At 36.6% G+C, this 18,159-nt stretch overlaps 1 protein-coding gene across 1 annotated transcript in view; it reads left to right on the top strand.

The window, feature by feature from the left end:
* Positions 1-16,606, top strand: part of MUC5AC (mucin 5AC, oligomeric mucus/gel-forming) — a 57,727-nt gene extending 41,121 nt beyond the window's left edge. The window contains exons 44-57 of the mRNA XM_089653540.1: positions 2,358-2,486; positions 2,568-2,666; positions 2,984-3,112; positions 3,198-3,296; positions 5,350-5,469; positions 7,266-7,364; positions 7,791-7,910; positions 8,560-8,658; positions 9,080-9,199; positions 10,780-10,878; positions 11,087-11,206; positions 12,954-12,999; positions 13,575-13,692; positions 15,504-16,606. Coding sequence (XP_089509666.1) covers positions 2,358-2,486; positions 2,568-2,666; positions 2,984-3,112; positions 3,198-3,296; positions 5,350-5,469; positions 7,266-7,364; positions 7,791-7,910; positions 8,560-8,658; positions 9,080-9,199; positions 10,780-10,878; positions 11,087-11,206; positions 12,954-12,999; positions 13,575-13,692; positions 15,504-15,756 — 1,650 coding nt within the window. The 3' untranslated portion in view covers positions 15,757-16,606. The remainder of the gene's footprint in view (positions 1-2,357; positions 2,487-2,567; positions 2,667-2,983; positions 3,113-3,197; positions 3,297-5,349; positions 5,470-7,265; positions 7,365-7,790; positions 7,911-8,559; positions 8,659-9,079; positions 9,200-10,779; positions 10,879-11,086; positions 11,207-12,953; positions 13,000-13,574; positions 13,693-15,503) is intronic.
* The last annotated feature ends 1,553 nt before the right edge of the window (positions 16,607-18,159 follow it).

The following is an 18,159-nucleotide window of genomic DNA, read 5'->3' as shown; positions in this document are numbered from 1 at the left end:
GGCTTATATGGAAACATAAAGTTTTTAATAGAGGAAAATTATTTTTGAGGTTTTGGATAGCGTGGGTATTGACATTTACAACTTAAACAGTTGGGGCTGTGGAATGATTTCTCCTCACGTTATGTTTCAGTGACAACTGTGGTCACCAAGACAGAGAGGGAAGGTGAAAATCTCTGGTGAGGAGACAGAGAGAGATAATTCTAATTCTTTCACGCTCCATACAAAACCATTTGCCATTAGATACACCTTAATTATGTATTATAACACTATACAAGATGATCTGGTATCTGCTTTACCAGGTCCACTTCTCATATCTATAGTTGCCTTATAGACCTGATCAATTTTTGAAAATGTTTCTAAGCTGTTAGAAATGGACTAAAGCTAACTTTCATGTAATTGTTGTGATATTTGAGAATGAATTACTTCATAGTACAAGCAACTAGAGAGGTCAAGGATAGTTTGTTTTTAAGCTTTTTTACTGCTAGTTACAAATATGATTTTATCTTGACAATACTGTCTTAACAATATTTTCTATTCAATCTATAGAAAAATATGTAACACTGCAAAACAATACTCTTTTCCTAGTTTTACCATTAGTTGTAAAACAACAAGTGTTACTGTAGATATACAAGTGCACATTTGTTTCTATAATTTGCCCCTTATTTTGTACAATGCATGGCAAAATTATTTGTCAGTGAAATAAATGTGACATCTATTTTTCAGTTTTGCATATTTTTGCTTATATAACACTAAAAAAATAAATGAACCCAATAAACAAATATATACAAAGTTTAAATATTATTACTTAAAGGAGACATATAGCCAAAGCTTTTTTTGCTGTACTTGGATCACAGGACTGCAGTTCGTTCTGTATTTCTGTAACCTGGTTTTTCCTGTGACCCAGTTCCAGGCTAAAGCCTGCTGTCAGTTGACATCACAGAGCTGGTCCAGATTTTGAAAAGATCCCAACGACATGGTCGGGATCCACCCAAATGCCTGAACCGGCAGCTGACTCAGCCTCTCAATAATGCTCCAGATGCTCCCAACCCCTCCACAGCCCAGTGCTCCAGAGAGTGCTTGAGGAGCAGAGCAGAGAGCCGATGATTGACAGTCACCAGCTCTCTGCACACTGAAGCCAAAGGCTGAGTAATCAGTGGTGTTTGATCACCCAGCTCTGGCCTTAGAGCTGGTGGGGGACAGATGCTGCATCAGATCAATGCTGCATCCACCTAGGTGAGTATATATTTTTTTTATTTCATGTTTTGTTTTTTTTTTACCAAAAAAAAACGTTTATTGAGAAAGTGCATAATAATACAAAAGAAATGCGAATGATAGTCATATACAACATTTGGCAATGCATACCGGGAAAAAGTAGGAATATTCTTACAAAGAACCCCATATGGAACATGGTTGTGCCAGTCCACGACGGGGAAGTCTGTAATACTCAGGCAGTATAGTAGTGTGCATGGGAATGTTATCGCGTCGGACCTCCTTAGTATGTAATTCTCATTGGAGCGCCGCAGAAGGAGGCAGTGTAGATGCAGCACAACCGTTGAGGACGAAGCTAGTTGTTTTACTAGAGTGAAGGTGCCTGTAAGTAAGCTTAGATCGTCGTGAGGGTCGCTAATGTAAATAGGATAAGTATGACAATGGCATGCCTAATGTTCTCTAAAGAGGAACCCAGTGGTTGACTGGGCGTGTAACAGGAAGATAAGACGAAAGAAAAGGAGAACAAGAAAAGAGAGAGAGAGATAGAAGAGAAAAAAAAAAAAAAGGGGGGGGGAAGGGGGGGGGGCGAACTGGGTTCGTATTGTCGTCAACACCAAGGGTCTTCTATGGGTGGATTCGAGCATAAGTCTATTAACCGGAGCAGGTAGGTGGGGATAAAGCCCTGAAGGTGAGGAAGTCGCCTACCGAATATTCTAAAGTGTGGAGTAACATACAATGGAGGTTAGTATTCAATCAGGCGTGTTGGTTGGATGGTCCATAAAGGACCGGTACGTAGGAGTGGTTTTAAAGTGAGTCCAGCAGGCCCAAGTATGGGAGTATATATTTTTTATACTTACACCCATACAAAAAGTAAACAGCTAAGGAAAAAGTGAGGATAAAGCTGACTTAGGCTAATTAAGGTTAATAAGGGGTTACTAAGGGGTTTAAGTGTGATTCAATTAGATCTGAAACACACAAGTCCTCATTGAGACACTTTAATACATAATGTCTTGTTTTTATAAAATTCCTTACAAATGTATATAATACAAATAAGGGTCTAATGTAGCACAACCTTAAATCTTTATTTTATGAAGTAAAATAAATGATAGTATTATATGGAAATTAACCCCTCTTTTTTCCTTTCGTAGCCTGGACATAAAATCCCTCAATCCCCAGATTCATGTCATGATTGTATGTGCTCATATGACATAGATGCCGTGACCTTACTGCATGCAGTGAATTGCACACCCATTTATTGCAAGAAGGAATGTGACAAGGTTAGACTTTAACCTGAACAACAATTGTAACAGTATAATGTTCTCATAGTGTCTCTAACTGCTGTTAATTCTTTGTTTTAGGGCTTCCGGTACATGGATGTACAGGGTCAATGCTGCGGTCAATGTGTACAGGTTGAATGTATAATGAAGATGAAAAATGATGAAATCATGACTATTCCAGTAAATACCTTTATTTTCTATGGTGTGGAACAAGCCCCTATTGTGTTATCCTTCTGTATTTGGCCCTTACTTCAATTTGAGTTTGGGTTGCATGTCATTTAGAATTGTGTACAATGGACATGCTGCAATACCATATGTTGCCAGCATTTTCAGACGAAGAGGTAGAATTGAAATTGCACATACATGTTAAACGAAGCTGGTGTGTGTCTGTGTGTGTGGTATTCAGTACTTATTTGCACATTTAAAATATAACACAAGTAGACTAATCAACTGAATTATATTGATTGCTTTAAGAATGTTTTCATTTTGTTTTCTAGCCTGGTGAGATCTGGACCACCTCTGCTGACAACTGTACTTACCATCAATGTGTCCAAAATGGAGACCATTTTGACATTCATATCACAAGCAAGGAATGTGCTGTACCAAGTGAAAAAGATTGTCCTCTGGTAAGAATACCCTATCGCAAAAATAATATATTTATTAAAATATTTTTGGTGGTTCAAATATCAAACAATATTTCATTTCTCCCAGGGCTACAAATATGAGAAGGCTGAAGGGGAATGCTGTGGCAAATGTATGCAGGTGGCTTGCGTAATGAAAATGAAGGACAGTACAACACAGATTGTGCAGGTACAGCTTGATAAATCAATGATGATTAGTGATATATAAATTCACATTTGGATTCTGAAGCTTTTACAGTGCTACTTCATCTACAACATGAAACACTATTGTAAATCATAAGAGAGTGTTAATAAATAAGATTTAGACTGGATAATGGTAAACAATTTAATACAAAGTAGCAGGTATATCTAGGCAGTTTATTGTGTAATAGGGATAAAATAATGGCAGTATCCCATAGGTACCGGTTACATTTCAGCCTATAGAAGACAGATCAGTGAATGCTCTTTGCCTTACTGAGTAACAGGATGGGACCAGGTGGGAAAGCTTTTCCTCAGTACCAATTATAAAAGATATGTTGGACTGGTGACCTTTGTTAAAGTGGAACTGCACAGCATCTGAGCACCAAAAATCAAAAGTGCTATTTAATTCATTGTTAATATCCAAAGCAAATTCACCTATCCATCCATGTCTCCATGCTTTATTTTTCTCAGAATTCATTTTGATAACAAAAACCCCTGACATTTCTGTCAGTGGCCATTTTGAGTAAGGGCAGATAATTCATGTAGCATTTACTTCCTGGAATCCATCTGCCCTTAGCTCAGGCACTGGCTGAGCTGAGAACCCTCCCCTTCTGAAGACTCCTGGGTTTGTATACCATCATTTGGCTAGTCCTGGAAACCAGGAAGTAACTGAAGAAATGTACAAAAAAACTTTTAAAAAAAGTAAATATGATATGTTTTCCTATCTAGTTACTAATGCTAGCTGTGTAAGGATTAACAACAGTCCATTAATGAGTGAGTGAAGTTCTGTTTTAAGATACATCACCATTTAGACATCAGTCAGAGTGAAAATCAAAGTCATTGACACATGTTGGATATTATGGGGTTTATTTACTAAAGCTGGAGCATGCAAAATCAGACTCACTTCTGCATAGAAACCAATCAGCTTCCAGGTTTTATTGCCAAGCTTAATTGAACAAGCTGAGGTTAGAAGCTGATTGGTTTCTATGCAGAAGTGAGCCTGACTGTGCACTCTCCAGCATTAGTAAATATCCCTTTATGACAACCTGATCTTCATTAAGACCCATGATCACGATGCGAAAAAGAAGTCACCCACTACCAACTTCTTTTGTGGTTCTGTGATATCATATGACTGAATGCCAAGTGACGAAAAGGTGTGATAAGATGTGTCACCATAAAACATGTCCTCTAGAAACATCCACTGTTTACTATGCCCACCCACCATAGCACATTTTGCATGGTACATTTATATAGCCAATACAAATCTGTCCCTGTCATGAAAGGAATACTTTATTGTGTTGTCCCCCTGCTGAAGGCCTCAGTTTTCCCATGTTGAGTAAGATAGCATAAAACTGATGTACTTCACTTGATCAATTTACATAATCCAGCACACAATAGAGGAGATTCACTAAAACTGTTGCACTCAAAATCTGGTGCAGCTGTGCATGGTAGCTTCTAACAACAGCTTGTTTAATTAAAGAAGTTCACCTTTAAAAAAAAAATAACAAATGCACATTTTTTTTGCAGGTAAAAAAATTGCATTTAAATTTTTTAAAACTTTCTTAGGAGCCCAGATAAGCATTGCACCAGTAATCAGCAGATTGCTGGTGCCATGCAGGACTCCTGCAGACTGTCAGAGTATCTGTGTGCCTGTACATTATACTGAAAGGCAGTTTCACACTGACAGGTAAAATCAATGAATCACACAGTGCTCAACAGCGTTGTGGTAGTTTATTGAGAACTACAAGCCAACAGCTGCAAAGGACTCTCCGGTTTTAGTAAAAAGAAACCCCAGTTTATGTTTAATTCTATATCAATCATGGAATTCATAAAAGCCCTAAATGCACTGTAGGGAGAAGTCTTGTAGTGAAATACAATGTAGTAGGCAACTACATGCCTAACTTCAGGACCAAAGGAGCCACACTGATTGCAAAGCTAATCACTATACGCCTTTGAAAGTTATATTGTACATTTGGTTGTTTGTATCTGAGGTTCCTACTTTTTGTTTTTAAAATAATGTTCTTTTCTTTGAAACATATTAGCCTGGTGAAACTTGGAGCCCATCTAATGAACCATGTACCAAATATAAGTGCGAAATTACTGAGGACCAGTTTATCCCTACAGAAGTCCCAACATCTTGTCCAAGTAATGAATGCCAAGTGGTAAGTTTTATCTTTATATGAAAGGTACAGTCCAGTCTGCATTAAAATATAAACAATGGGATGTATATTATTATTATTAATATATTATATTAGGATTTATATAGCGCCAACAGTTTGCTCAGCGCTTTACAATATAATGGGAGACAATACAAGAGGGTTAGGAGGGCCCTGCTTCTTGGAGCTTACAATCTAAGAGTAATGATAATAGCCCTCCTACTGAGTAGTTTTTCATTCTAACATTTTGGGACTGCACTAATCCATGATACTTTCATTTGTCTGGAACCTGGTTATCATGAAGTACACCTGCTGGTAATGCTGAAACACCCTCCAGGCTGCATCTCTCACACAAAAAGCCTGATGTAAAATACATTCTGCTACTAAGAAGTTTCTCATAGCCATCTCTCAGATTGTGACCTGCACTGGAAGTTGTAATGTAATTAGCAATGCAGGAAACAGAAAATGGAAGTTAGAGTTCATCTCTACAGGATTTTGACTTGGAGCTGATTTTCTTCTTTATACAAGTCAATATGAATGCAACAGCCACCCCAACCAACTTAAAGCAGCTTGTTTCTTTGTTTTTTTTCCTTTAAGTTCAATTTTCAGGTTTGTAACTAAGGGAGGATATTAGGGAACAACGAAAATAGGGAAGGTAATAACAATCTTTATAACAAAGCATGGAAAATGTTTGACCAGGATGTCTATGTAAAATATGTAGAATACTAAGATACATTTTTACAGCCACCAGTCCACACTGGAAATTTGAATTTATTAATACTAGAAAAGGGTTTTTTCGATGTTTTCTCAGCTGCTTTTGTTTAATACACAAAGCATTGTAAATGCAAAAGCAACTTAAGACAACTTGAAGCACCCCATAAACTATTGGAAGACCCTTTGAGCTCAAAGGGAAAGCAAAGCAATTCAGAAGCACCTGGTAGTACATTTGACCTGCTTCTGAGTATTGATATTCAGTGTTCAGCCCTATTGATCCTCTATAGATCTGTGTGTGCCTTCTGACTTAATGCAACATTTACTGTATAGCATTAGTAGCTTACTGATTTATTTTATTTGTTGCTTAAGGCTCCATGCACACCAGCTTATTTTTATGCTCCTAGCAGCTAATCATCATTTTTTTTTCTCTGCCCCTAGAAGCAATAGTTTTATCTTACCTATCCATGCACACTATTGTAATTTAGAAGCGTTTTTCAAGCTTCATCTTCTAGGGAGAGAACAAACGCAGTTTTTGCATTTTTGGGAGTGATTTGGCAGCAGAGAAAAAAAACACCGAATGCTCCTAAATACTCCTAAATGCTAGTAAATGTTACTAAAATGCTCCTAACAGCTCTCTACATGTTCCTCTACATGTACTGTTAATAAAACGGTAAACCGTTACTAAAATGCTATTATCAGCATTTTTTATCGCTAATGTGCATGGAGCCTAAATAGGTTCTTTAAAGTGAACCCATCACAAAAAGCTGTAAGCAGTTATAGAATACAAACACCAAAATATGCCTGAACACGACTATATGAGTTTTCCCTGCTGCTGCTATGGGTATGTCAAGACATTCTAAATAGGCAAAGCTTAGACACTAGTCAATGGCTATGTGTGGGAGATGACTAGGATGGGCAAGCTTCCAAACTACCTGAAAGTGCCGAATCTGATCATATTGTTCCGAGGGAAGCACTGCAATTGCTGCAAGTAATAACACGATTTTTCAGGTTTGTAATTAGGAAAGTCACACTCCAGAAATAATGATGTTTTAAATATATTTGTACTGAATTTTGTTTCTTTCTGTCAGGGATTCAAGTATGAAAAGGTTGAAGAGGAATGCTGTGGCAAATGTATACAGGTGTCTTGCGTAATGAAACTAAAGGATAATACTACAAAGATTTTGCAGGTACATCTTAATTAATCAATGCAGATTAGTTATATCATAATAGGCTTTGCATCTCTAGCATCTAAGCAGGGATAACAAATCTGCTGCTATATGTCTTATGTCATTTCTGGGATTCCATCCATGCAGCAGACTTCCTAATTTTCATTATCTTAGCAGACATCTAAAAATATAAAGCAAAAGTATTTCAAATGATATAATAGCAATCATAAAAGCCTTAAGCTGCATCTAGCATGTAAGCTTGTTATACTGTAGGATAAAACATGAGCAGGAACTAAACCTGGACTCTTTATTCTCATGTCCAACTGTGCCACACTGGTATCCTTGCTCTGAGCGTTGGGTTTTAAACCTAGTATTTTGTATCTGTGTTTCTACATTTATTTTGTTTATATTAAAAATGTTCTTCTTTTCTCTAAAAACAAAAAACAGCCTGGTGAAACATGGAGCCCACCTGATCAACCATGTGTGAAATATGAGTGTGAGATTATCGACGACCAGTTCAACCCAACAGAAATCAGAAGAGCTTGCACAATTGAAGACTGTCCACCAGTAGGTTTATATACCGATTGTAAAAATTCTAGTCTAATTTGATACATTTCACTTGAGTACAAACCTGCTACTGAGTAATTCAATTTGTATCTCTGCTATACTACAATAGTCCATACAGCTTTTGTTAGTCTTTAATCTGGTGATCCTGGAGAGCACGTGCTATTAAACCGTGTACTTTCCATGCCCCCTTCACCACACAGAAATCCTGAAGTGAAATGAATGCATTGAATAAGAGGCTTTTCCCAGCTGCCAGTCTGATTCTAACTTGCAGTTTGAACTGCTTTTCTTCTCCATACTAGTTCAACTCTAACTCAAAGCAGTTTTTGACTTTTACTTATTTCCCAAGATTGCTCTCTAATATTTATCTCATTAGCTTAGTATTAATGATCAGTTTTCAAGCTTAAAAAAATAGAAGGGCATTGGGGGCAAAAAAAAACAGGGAACGTGATAACAAGCTGGTAATATTTGAAACAAACATTTAAAAAAAATTTTTTAGAGGTCCTTTGTTGTGCAGAAACTACTGCCAGTAAAATGTAAAGATTTTACATGTGATCGGCTTTTCAGAAAAACAGGTAGCCGAGCTATATTACATGTCATTTTCTTGCATGCAGTGTATTGCTCATTCTAATTAATGTTTCCTTTTTATCAGGGTTCCAAGTATGAGACTGCTAATGGGGAATGCTGTGGCAAATGTGTACCGGTGTCTTGTGTGATGAAACTGAAGGACAACACTACAAAGATTTTGCAGGTAAGCCTGATGAATTAATGCTGATGAGTAGTATTATAATAAGCATGGCATGCCTTGCACCTAAGCAAGAATGACAATTCTGGTGCTATATGTCATATGTCAGTTCTGGAATTCTGCCTTCCTTGACTTCAAGTTCTGTGCAAACACCTGCAAATGTGGACTTACAAAATATATTTTAAATTTAGTGACATTTTGTTATTTTATTGTGAATATTCTATTCACAAAAATACTAAACTATTTAGTGGTGGTTTGCAGTGAATTGAAGTGTGGAAAGAAACTAAAGTGGGACTCTTTATCCTTGGGACCAAATAAGTCAATCTGGTAGCACTACAACTCTGAACATTTACTTTTAAGTAATGTTTGTGTCTGAGATTTCGACTTTTTATTTACATGCATATTGCTATTTTCTTAAAAAATCTAGCCTGGTGAAACATGGAGCCCACCTGATCAACCATGTGTCAAATATGAGTGTGAAATTATCGATGACCAGTTCCACCCAACAGAAATCAGAAGAACTTGTCCAATTGAAGACTGTCCACTGGTAGGTTTTTTCCTATTAAAAAATTTCTACTTTAATTTATAACTTGAATTCTTACAGGTAGCACAACCCTTCTACTGAGTAATTTCAATATTTCAGACAGACACTGCTGTACTAGGCTAGTTCATGCCACTTTCTTTTATCTGTAATCCATGGATCCTGGAGAGCATCTACTGGTGATGTTGGAGCACCCTCCATGATGCCTTTCTACAGAAATTCTGATGTAAAATTGATTTTACTAAAAAAGCCACTAGACGCGGCAATTGGAAGTTTGAAGTTGCTTTACTTCTACATACAAGTTTGTGTGAGGGCAAACGACACTCAAAGCAGCATGAGATTTCTCTCTACTGTTTGTTACAATGGAAGGGAATTAGGGGCCAAGAAAACAGGGAAAGCAATAACAGATTAGGAATTTTTAACCGCTTACTGCCTGCCCACAGTAGTTGTACTGCAAGTGGGAGGCAGCTGTAGACTGGGTGACTTACTGGTACTTTGCAACCTTTCTTCTGGTTTGGGGCATGCAGGTGTGTGCCCCCTGCTGACCCATGCTGTGATTGGACATCATACAAGTTTGGCAGCATTTAAATTAATGATTTTGGCTGAAGTCAGCTGATTGGTTGTATCCAATCATACACAGAGTTTTGTGTTTACAAAAACACAGAGCTCTGTGTATAGGGAATAGTGATCTGCCTGTTTCTTGGGAGAAAAAACAGACAGATAGTAAAGTAAAAACAGAACACATTACAGATAGTTAGGCACACAACTTGATTGCCCCTAGATGTTAACCCATTCCCAGCCAATGTCATTAGTACAATGTCAGTGTACAGTATTATCACTGATCACTGTACTAGTGTCACTAGCAATGTCAGTGTCAGTTAGTGGTCCTCCCAGATAGTGTCTCTTAGTGACAGATTGCCTGCCAGTCAATCACAGTCCATAATAACTCACTGATCACCGCCATTACAGTATAGCGTCATAGCTACGTAAATTCCAGTATATATACCACAGTTCACAGATGCTATAACTTTCACACAAACCAATTAATATACATTTATTCAGATTTTTTTTTACCTAAATTTCTAATCAAATTTGATTTTGTGATTTTTTTTTTTATTAGATACGTTTTAAAACAGAAAGTAGAAGATACTGGTTTATTTTCTTTTTAAATGTTTGGTCTTTTTTAAGTTTATATCACTAAAAAATAAAAAAAAAACAGTGATTATCAAATACCACTAAAAGAAAGTTTTATTTGTGAGGAAAAAATTATATTAATTTAATTTGGGGGGAGTGTTGCATGACCACGTAATTGCCAGTTAAAGTAGCACAGTACTCCATAGCAAAAAATGCTCTGCTTACAAAGGAGGTAAAACCTTCTGGAGTTCAAGTGCTTAAGGTCTGTGCAGGAGCCTGACAATTGAATCTACTCCTTGAGATAAATATTTTGACCAGAACATCCATTGTCCTAGAAAACATATCATGAATAAGGGATGAACATATGAAGCTGTGTACCCATAAAAAAACTTTGAATAAATCTCTGTCAATATACCTGAGGCTATGAGGCTGAAGTATTGTTACTTTTGCAGGGCTACAAATATGAGACAACACCAGAAAAGTGCTGTGGAAGTTGTGTAAAAGTTGCATGTGTTATGACATTGCCAGACGACTCTACTAAAATCCTGAAGGTAAATGTGTTGCAATTCTCACCTTATGAGTCCTATGCCATAAAATCACAGTATATTAAAATAATGTCAAGTTAATGACTTCTACAACTCTTCTGTGTTATGGTATATGATATATATATATAAAATACTATGTTTGTGAACTTATGAATTATGAACTTGTGAATTATGTTTGCGAACATGTTTCAGTAGTTACTTGTATTTTTTTTAGCCTGGAGAGGTGTACGTTTCGCCAGAAGACAAATGTGTCTCACATGAATGTACCAGTTCCCTTGAAATGAAAGAAGTGACCAAAACTTGCCCAGCTTTCAATCCTACAAATTGTTTGGAGGTCAGTATTTACGTACAATTTTTAACGATTTACCATAATAATATTATCACTAAATATGTATACCAATGTGAAACCAATATTTCTTTTTTAATAAATTCTTTATTTATATATCTGCTAAATTAATGAACATACATCTTATTTAATCCCAGTGAAACCCACAAATACCAACTGTAACAGATCCACTACAGTGCCATATCCATAGACTTTTACCACTTGTGGGCCTCTTACCTAGTTACATGTGTATGAAAAAAATATAACAATTCATGTGCTATCCAAAGAACCTTCTATCTTTTAACAGGATCATTATTCTTTTCCCTTTCTACCCATAACAAAACAAAGCAAACAAAAAAAAAATTCCACTAACCCTGCACTCAAACCTCCCCAACTCTCCCCTACATAGCCCCCCCCCACGTGTGGTGAGTTCCCACCTCTTGGGTGAGTCTTTATCTCACTGAATGCCTCACTGATTTTCCAAACCTGTTTGTTCTTTGCATAAAAGGTAAGGGGACTATATATTCCAGCATAGCTCACTCTGTTCTCTCTTAGCCATAGTTAAATATTCCATTATTTGGATTTCCGTTATTCTTGCCAGCCAATGAGACTTGGCTGGCGGATCCTGGTTTTTCTAAAAAGCTGAAATACATGCCTTTGCAGGTGCAATATGATGTTTTAACAAAGAGTTCTTACATTTCCTGTAAGAAAAAGAAACCAATATTTCTGAAGAAATGCACTAACGTTACTTCAGTCTAAACTAGTACACCTCAAATTATTTTGGAATTTCAGCCATAATAAAATTCGCCCCAAGGATACAACATTTCACTTTTTAGAGCTGATCTGTAAAATTGGCCTGTAAAATTGTAAAATTGTATTTATATTCCTGAAATACAATTATGTGGTGAAATACCTTGGAAACCTGTCAATGTATGTATTGAAATCACTTTGCAGTTTTCTCTAGGGACAATCAAGGCAGGGAAGCAAGGGATGTCTGTGACCACTGTGTGCAGAAGTCCCTGTGAGATAGAACAGTACAGTCACTGGCACACCCACTTCCCTTCCCACGTAGTATATGTTACTGAGTGGGTGGAGCATAGACATAGTGTATGCCCACTCCCAGATCAGTGCCTGTATTACCATTATTGGCTGGACAGTTTGTCTACAGTCATTTCTTGGAAAGGAATTGTATATGTCATGGCATTGCATTTTCTTAATGGCTACAGTCTACATCTAAACTGTGAGATTCAAGAGAATCACCTGTAAAGATAAACAATGTTCAGTTCCCAGCATGTAATCAGGTATTTTTAGTTAATGACATTTGTGGTAGGGACCCTTCTGTGGGTTTAAACAAATTTCTTTGTAAGACATTGCTTATACAGTACCTGACCACTTTGCTATAGAACTATAAGCAGTGTATTGCTCAAGATAAAAAAGAAAAGCATCACGTACTATTATGAAACAGGTAGTTTTATGCCACTCTGCACATTGCATGTCCTTGGGTATTGGTAATGGCTCATATTCACCTCCTACATGAACATGTATTGATCATGTTAAGAGACTTTATGTAGGGTATAGTTTGCTATTGTCCACACAAAAAATTACTGAAGAGTTGATCTTTTGGACAGCTTTTCTTTTCTCATTTCAGTCTACAAATACTTGATTTGCCTAGATTGCTTATCTGGGGCTGTACATGAAATTCAAAACTTTCTAAGTGACACAATAGTTATTTTTCCTCTATGTTTTTAACCTGCAGGGTACAATCAGGAGCACAGAAGATGGTTGCTGCAAGACTTGTGAAGGTAAATATCTTTTTTTAAATAATACTTGTTGAGATGGGATTAGAAACTTCTAAATGTAAACGGTAAGAAGATGACAGATGTAGTTCAGGAACCAATCAGACAATGGAAATATTACTACACCCAATACATGCCTTCCCTTTAAGCTGTAGGTTGTGAACCAGAAATCAAGGCTTACTCTTGCCCATCTGTTGTGTAATAGTACAATAGTGTGTACAATTACAATTTTGTTCAGTTTTGGTAACTTAACCTTTGTGATGCTTTATAGTCAACATATACTTAGTTATCAGATGATCATTTCAAAATCTCTAGCAGTAAAAAAGTTGCATAATGTCAATGGATACCTTAAGAATTTGTTCAAACAATGTTTATGAATGGCAATTGCTGTGATACAGGCCATATAAGCCATGTTTTACCTCCCATCAAAGATGACTTTCTTTTTTTTAAAAAAATGTGATATTCATATGGCTAATATTAATTGATTTGCTGTGTTCAAGGTGTTGTTTATCCTAAGATACATTTCTTGACTGCTGCAATAATTTCAGTACAAGTAACATTCCTGGTCATTTTCTTTGCAGACGGTCTGAAAGGATGCCAGGTTCATAAACAATCCCGTCAAATCAAGTCTGGAACTTGTGAATCAGATCAAGTTGTAGAAATTTCATACTGTGGAGGAGGCTGTATGACATCATCCATGTAAGATATTGTAGTTTTGATACTAATTTGCAATCAGTAATGTATAATAGCTTCGTTGGACATTGATCTAAAACTACTCCTCAAGCGGGATAAACCAGACCAATTGGCTGTGCTGTTACTGTTGCATTTATAGTAATTATGCTTCCATTCAGAGTAAAACTGGACTTCTTTGGCTGGTAAAATTATTATTATTATACAGGAGCACTTTAAAATATAAATGGAGACAATACAGCAATGATACAGTTCAATACAAGAGGGTTAGGAGGGCCCTGCGCCTTGGAATTTACAATCTAAGAGGGAGGGACTGGTGGTACAAAAGGTAATAACTATGGGGGATAAACTGGTAGCAAAATAGAAGATTTGGTTATTAACGGAAGGCAGGATAGGCTTCCCTAAAGAGATAATGAGTAATACCATGATAGATCAGCCTTTCTCACCCTTCTCAACACAAAGGAACCCTTGAAAACACTTTCTGGTCCCAGGGAACCCCTGCTAAAAATGACTATATCTACAACTCATGATACATTCGTGTGATGGTCAGTGTGAAGAATGCTCCTTACACATGTGATCACTGGGAAGAATTACTCCCTTTTAGATAGCGAAAAAGATCAGTGGTGTCAGGAGGATCTTATTTGAGAGACAGAAATTGCTCATTGCTTAAGGAACCCTTAACAATCTCTGAAGGGACCTTAGAGTTCCATGGAACCCTAGTTGAGAAACACTGTTACAGATTATTGTTCCAGGTAATATCCTATTACCTTGGGAGATCAAGAAGGAATGTATTCTGCATTGGAGCATATTGGACCATTCTTTGTAAGGATTTTTTTGCCTTCCTCTGGATCAACTGCACGTGCAGGATTTTAATTTTTTCATTTACTATTGGTTGAATTAGACGAACTTGCGACTTTTTTCAACCTTACTAACTATGTAACTGAAAAATTACCTATTGACCCTGCAAGAAATCTTGTGAGCTAATAATGCCCTGTGCTCTCTGTTTGTGCTATCATTGTCCGCAGCTTTCTCTGTGGACTTCAAAATACCCTCAATGTTATGGAGAAGAGAAAAGGGTAGGGGGTATTTTGTAGTACTGCCCTAGGGTGATAACATTGGACCATTATAGATACAGTACAGTAAGTGAGTGAGTTTTCAAAGGAAAGGTCAAAAACAGTTTTACTGGCAGGATCACCAGGTGACAAAAAGCTTAACAAATAAAACGAATGCAGTCACAAATTCTATGACATCAGCTGACAGTGGGCTTAAGCCTGCTACCAGCTGAAAATGAGTCACAGGAGTGCAGAACAAACTGTACTCCTGTGATCCATAGGAGAAGTACAGCCAAAAGAGCTTTGGCTGTACTTCTCCTTTTTAATTTTACACTTTTACCCTTGGTTTAAGATACACTATAACTTATAAAAATTGAATGGTGGAGTCAATGCAGGGTCTGTTGTCTTCCCATAATCAATAATCATTGACATCATGCATTCATCTTCACTGTCATGATTAACTGGCTCTATAAACAGCATAAACTGTTACATGGCATGGCAATACATTTCGACACAATAGCACTTCACAGAAGGACCATGGTAGACAGGCTTTTTAGTTGGACTTGCAATGCTGCTGCCAAAAGATGAGAAAAGGGCATGACCTCTAAGACTTAAGGCTTTAGCCTTATGCCTACTAGTAGTTGTTAATTTTTCTACCCATAATATGACAAGCTACGATATGTTCTCTTTGAAATGTGTTAATCTGAACATGGTCATTGGAAAGATCATTGTTTTTGTGCTCACAATCTCACAATGTGGTATTTTCAGGTACTCTGTTGATGCTAACAAAATGGAGCACAAGTGCAGCTGTTGTCAAGAAGTAAAAACAAGCAAGAAGAAAGTGAATCTGAAATGTCTGGATGGAACCAGTACTGTCTACACCTACCTCTATGCTGAAGAGTGTGGTTGTGCCACCACAGAATGTGATAAGGACACTCAAACCTCCATATCACAGCAAGAACAGGAACATGGCAGCCATGAACATGGCAGCCATGAACAAAAGCAGCAAAAAATCAACTGAACGATGACCTGAGATACACATATACTGATGAATGAACTATGAACTATAACCAAATATTAACCAACGTCTACATACTTTGGAGAATACCCTCTACCACTGGGCCCTGCTTTGCTTCCTCACTGCCAACATCTCTTCATTGAAGTTTCCAACTGCGCTTCCATGACATGGGACTTCTAATTATTGCTGGGCTTTTCTCTAAACTTTGCTTTATATAAATTGTGTTTCCTAATGTTACTTCCTATCATAAGCTATAACACAGTAAGCATCCCTTCGTCCTTGCATACAGAGTCTGTGGTAAATTATTATTTCAATGTCTATTTTCCCATTATAAAAAGTTGTTGAGCAGCTCTTCTATAGAGAGAATATATTTTTAATATTATTATTATTATTTTCATAACTTAAAGCAAATGTAGAGAATAATACTTAGATTTGTAGATTTAGCATACAAAGCATTTTATATACAATATGTTATGTAGTCTAAAGCCCTGCTAAACACAGTTAGGTAACATAACCTCAGGTCCATTTTTGCATTTCGTTAAATGAAGGCAACTATACTGTCACTTTTAGAAAATGAGATTCTGTTTACAACGTAAATATATTTAGATAAATCTAGTTAGCTAAACTGGATTTCACTAATGGGTGAACATAAAGATTGTACTTTCTATTTTTTGTTTAAATTTTCATTCTTAAACTTTTATTTTCTAAGGATGGGAACTTTGCTGTATTTATTTGTTTGAGTGGAAAATTGTGATAGGTATCTATAATCTTTCTTGTGGGTCATTGGAAAATGCGTTTGTCTCCAGAGTATAGAATTTGATTTCAATAAAACAATCTTTTAAGCATTTTATAATCTTGTTGGGTTTCTTTATATCCTTTATTCCTCCAAATTCTTTTTCTACCCCCAAACATGTATACATTCTAGTGTTTATAACTGGATACAACATTTTTAGTAAGAAATGTGTTCAAACATATTCGCATTTACAAATGTAAATGAACAGAGTACAAAATCTGATGAGCAGAGATATCCACAGTACCAAGGGAAACTGGAGCTTAATCTGATTTGTTAATTGCATACCAAAATACAGTATAAAATATTAGTTAACAAATTAATGATACTTGAACCATTTAAAATCATAGATTGGTTCTGATTATGAAGCTATAAAATATTACAGCCTACTAAAAACACGAAAAAAGTCACACACTGATTGTAGCATGATTATCTGTATTGTTTTAAACACATTTAGAAACAAATAAATAAATTGACGAAAAAAACATTGCTAAGCACAATTGAACAATTATTTATAATACTGTAGCAATGGCATTGTTGTATTGTCTGGTCCGCAATTTCCAGCAGAAACCTGCCCTTAAACAGACTGTTGTATTGTCTGGTCCGCAATTCCCAGCAGAAACCTGCCCTTAAACAGCCATAACAACTCATAAACATACCAGTAGTGATACAATAGACTGATTAAAGCAGGAGTAAGCCCTGCCAGAGAACTAATGGTTAAACAGTTTTAACAATGATAAGGATAGTCTACATACTCCTTTACTACAGAAACAAAGTAACAACAAGGAATGCTTTTTTATTTTATCCCCTGTGAATGACCTTGCCAGAATGCACTAGCAAATGAAAAACCACAGTAGTAGATATCCTTTAAGGTGAATATAAAAGAATGCAATTAACAGTGTGGCCTAGCCTTATACACAGGATGGGAATATTGGACGAATGATCGTCAGGTTTTTTTTTTGCATGCTAGTCTCATATTGAAAACAAATAGGTTACTAGAATTATGAAAACTCTAGTAAGACAAAATACAACTCCCACGATGATGTAATGTATTGTATTGTGTTGTAATGTATTCTTTAGTTTCCGAGCATGTGATTTTTTACAGTACAATAATGTACTGATTATACAAAAATTGCTTGTTCTGCTATCGTACACGGAAACTTAATAGTGAAGGAACTGTTGTGATCAGCTCTCGAATGCTGTGTAATAACAATCAGATTATCAGACGATCACTCCGAAAGTTGTATTTTTCGTCCGATTTTCTCATCGTGTGATCTAGGCTTTAGGCCCTGTCTAACCATTGACCAGTGTGGTAATAAGTACAAAGTTTGCACAAAGCGGGGCCTTTGGTATGTGTTTCAGCACTTACACTCCAAACAAGGGTATTTGAAATTATGGAGTTTGAGAATTGCTCCCAAAGTATTGTAAAAATTCAGAAGATGAAAAATGGTGATGCAGATGGGAAGAGCTCTGCTGGTGTCAGTAAACAGCTCTCACAACTTAGATGTCATTTCAGTGTTCTCAGGTCAGTACTCTGTTCCCTGATGGACCCTCCTGTCTGCTGGATGAAAGTGGATGAAAGACAGGTAGCACTCTCTCTATCACAATGGAGTAGA

The sequence above is a fragment of the Staurois parvus genome, unplaced genomic scaffold (genome assembly GCF_062004578.1).
Source record: "Staurois parvus isolate SC_StPar_1 unplaced genomic scaffold, SC_StPar_1.0 ptg000715l, whole genome shotgun sequence".
Classification (NCBI taxonomy): Eukaryota; Metazoa; Chordata; class Amphibia; order Anura; family Ranidae; genus Staurois; species Staurois parvus.
The sequence above is the reverse complement of the archived record's forward strand: the minus strand, read 5'-3'. Positions and strand labels throughout refer to the sequence as shown.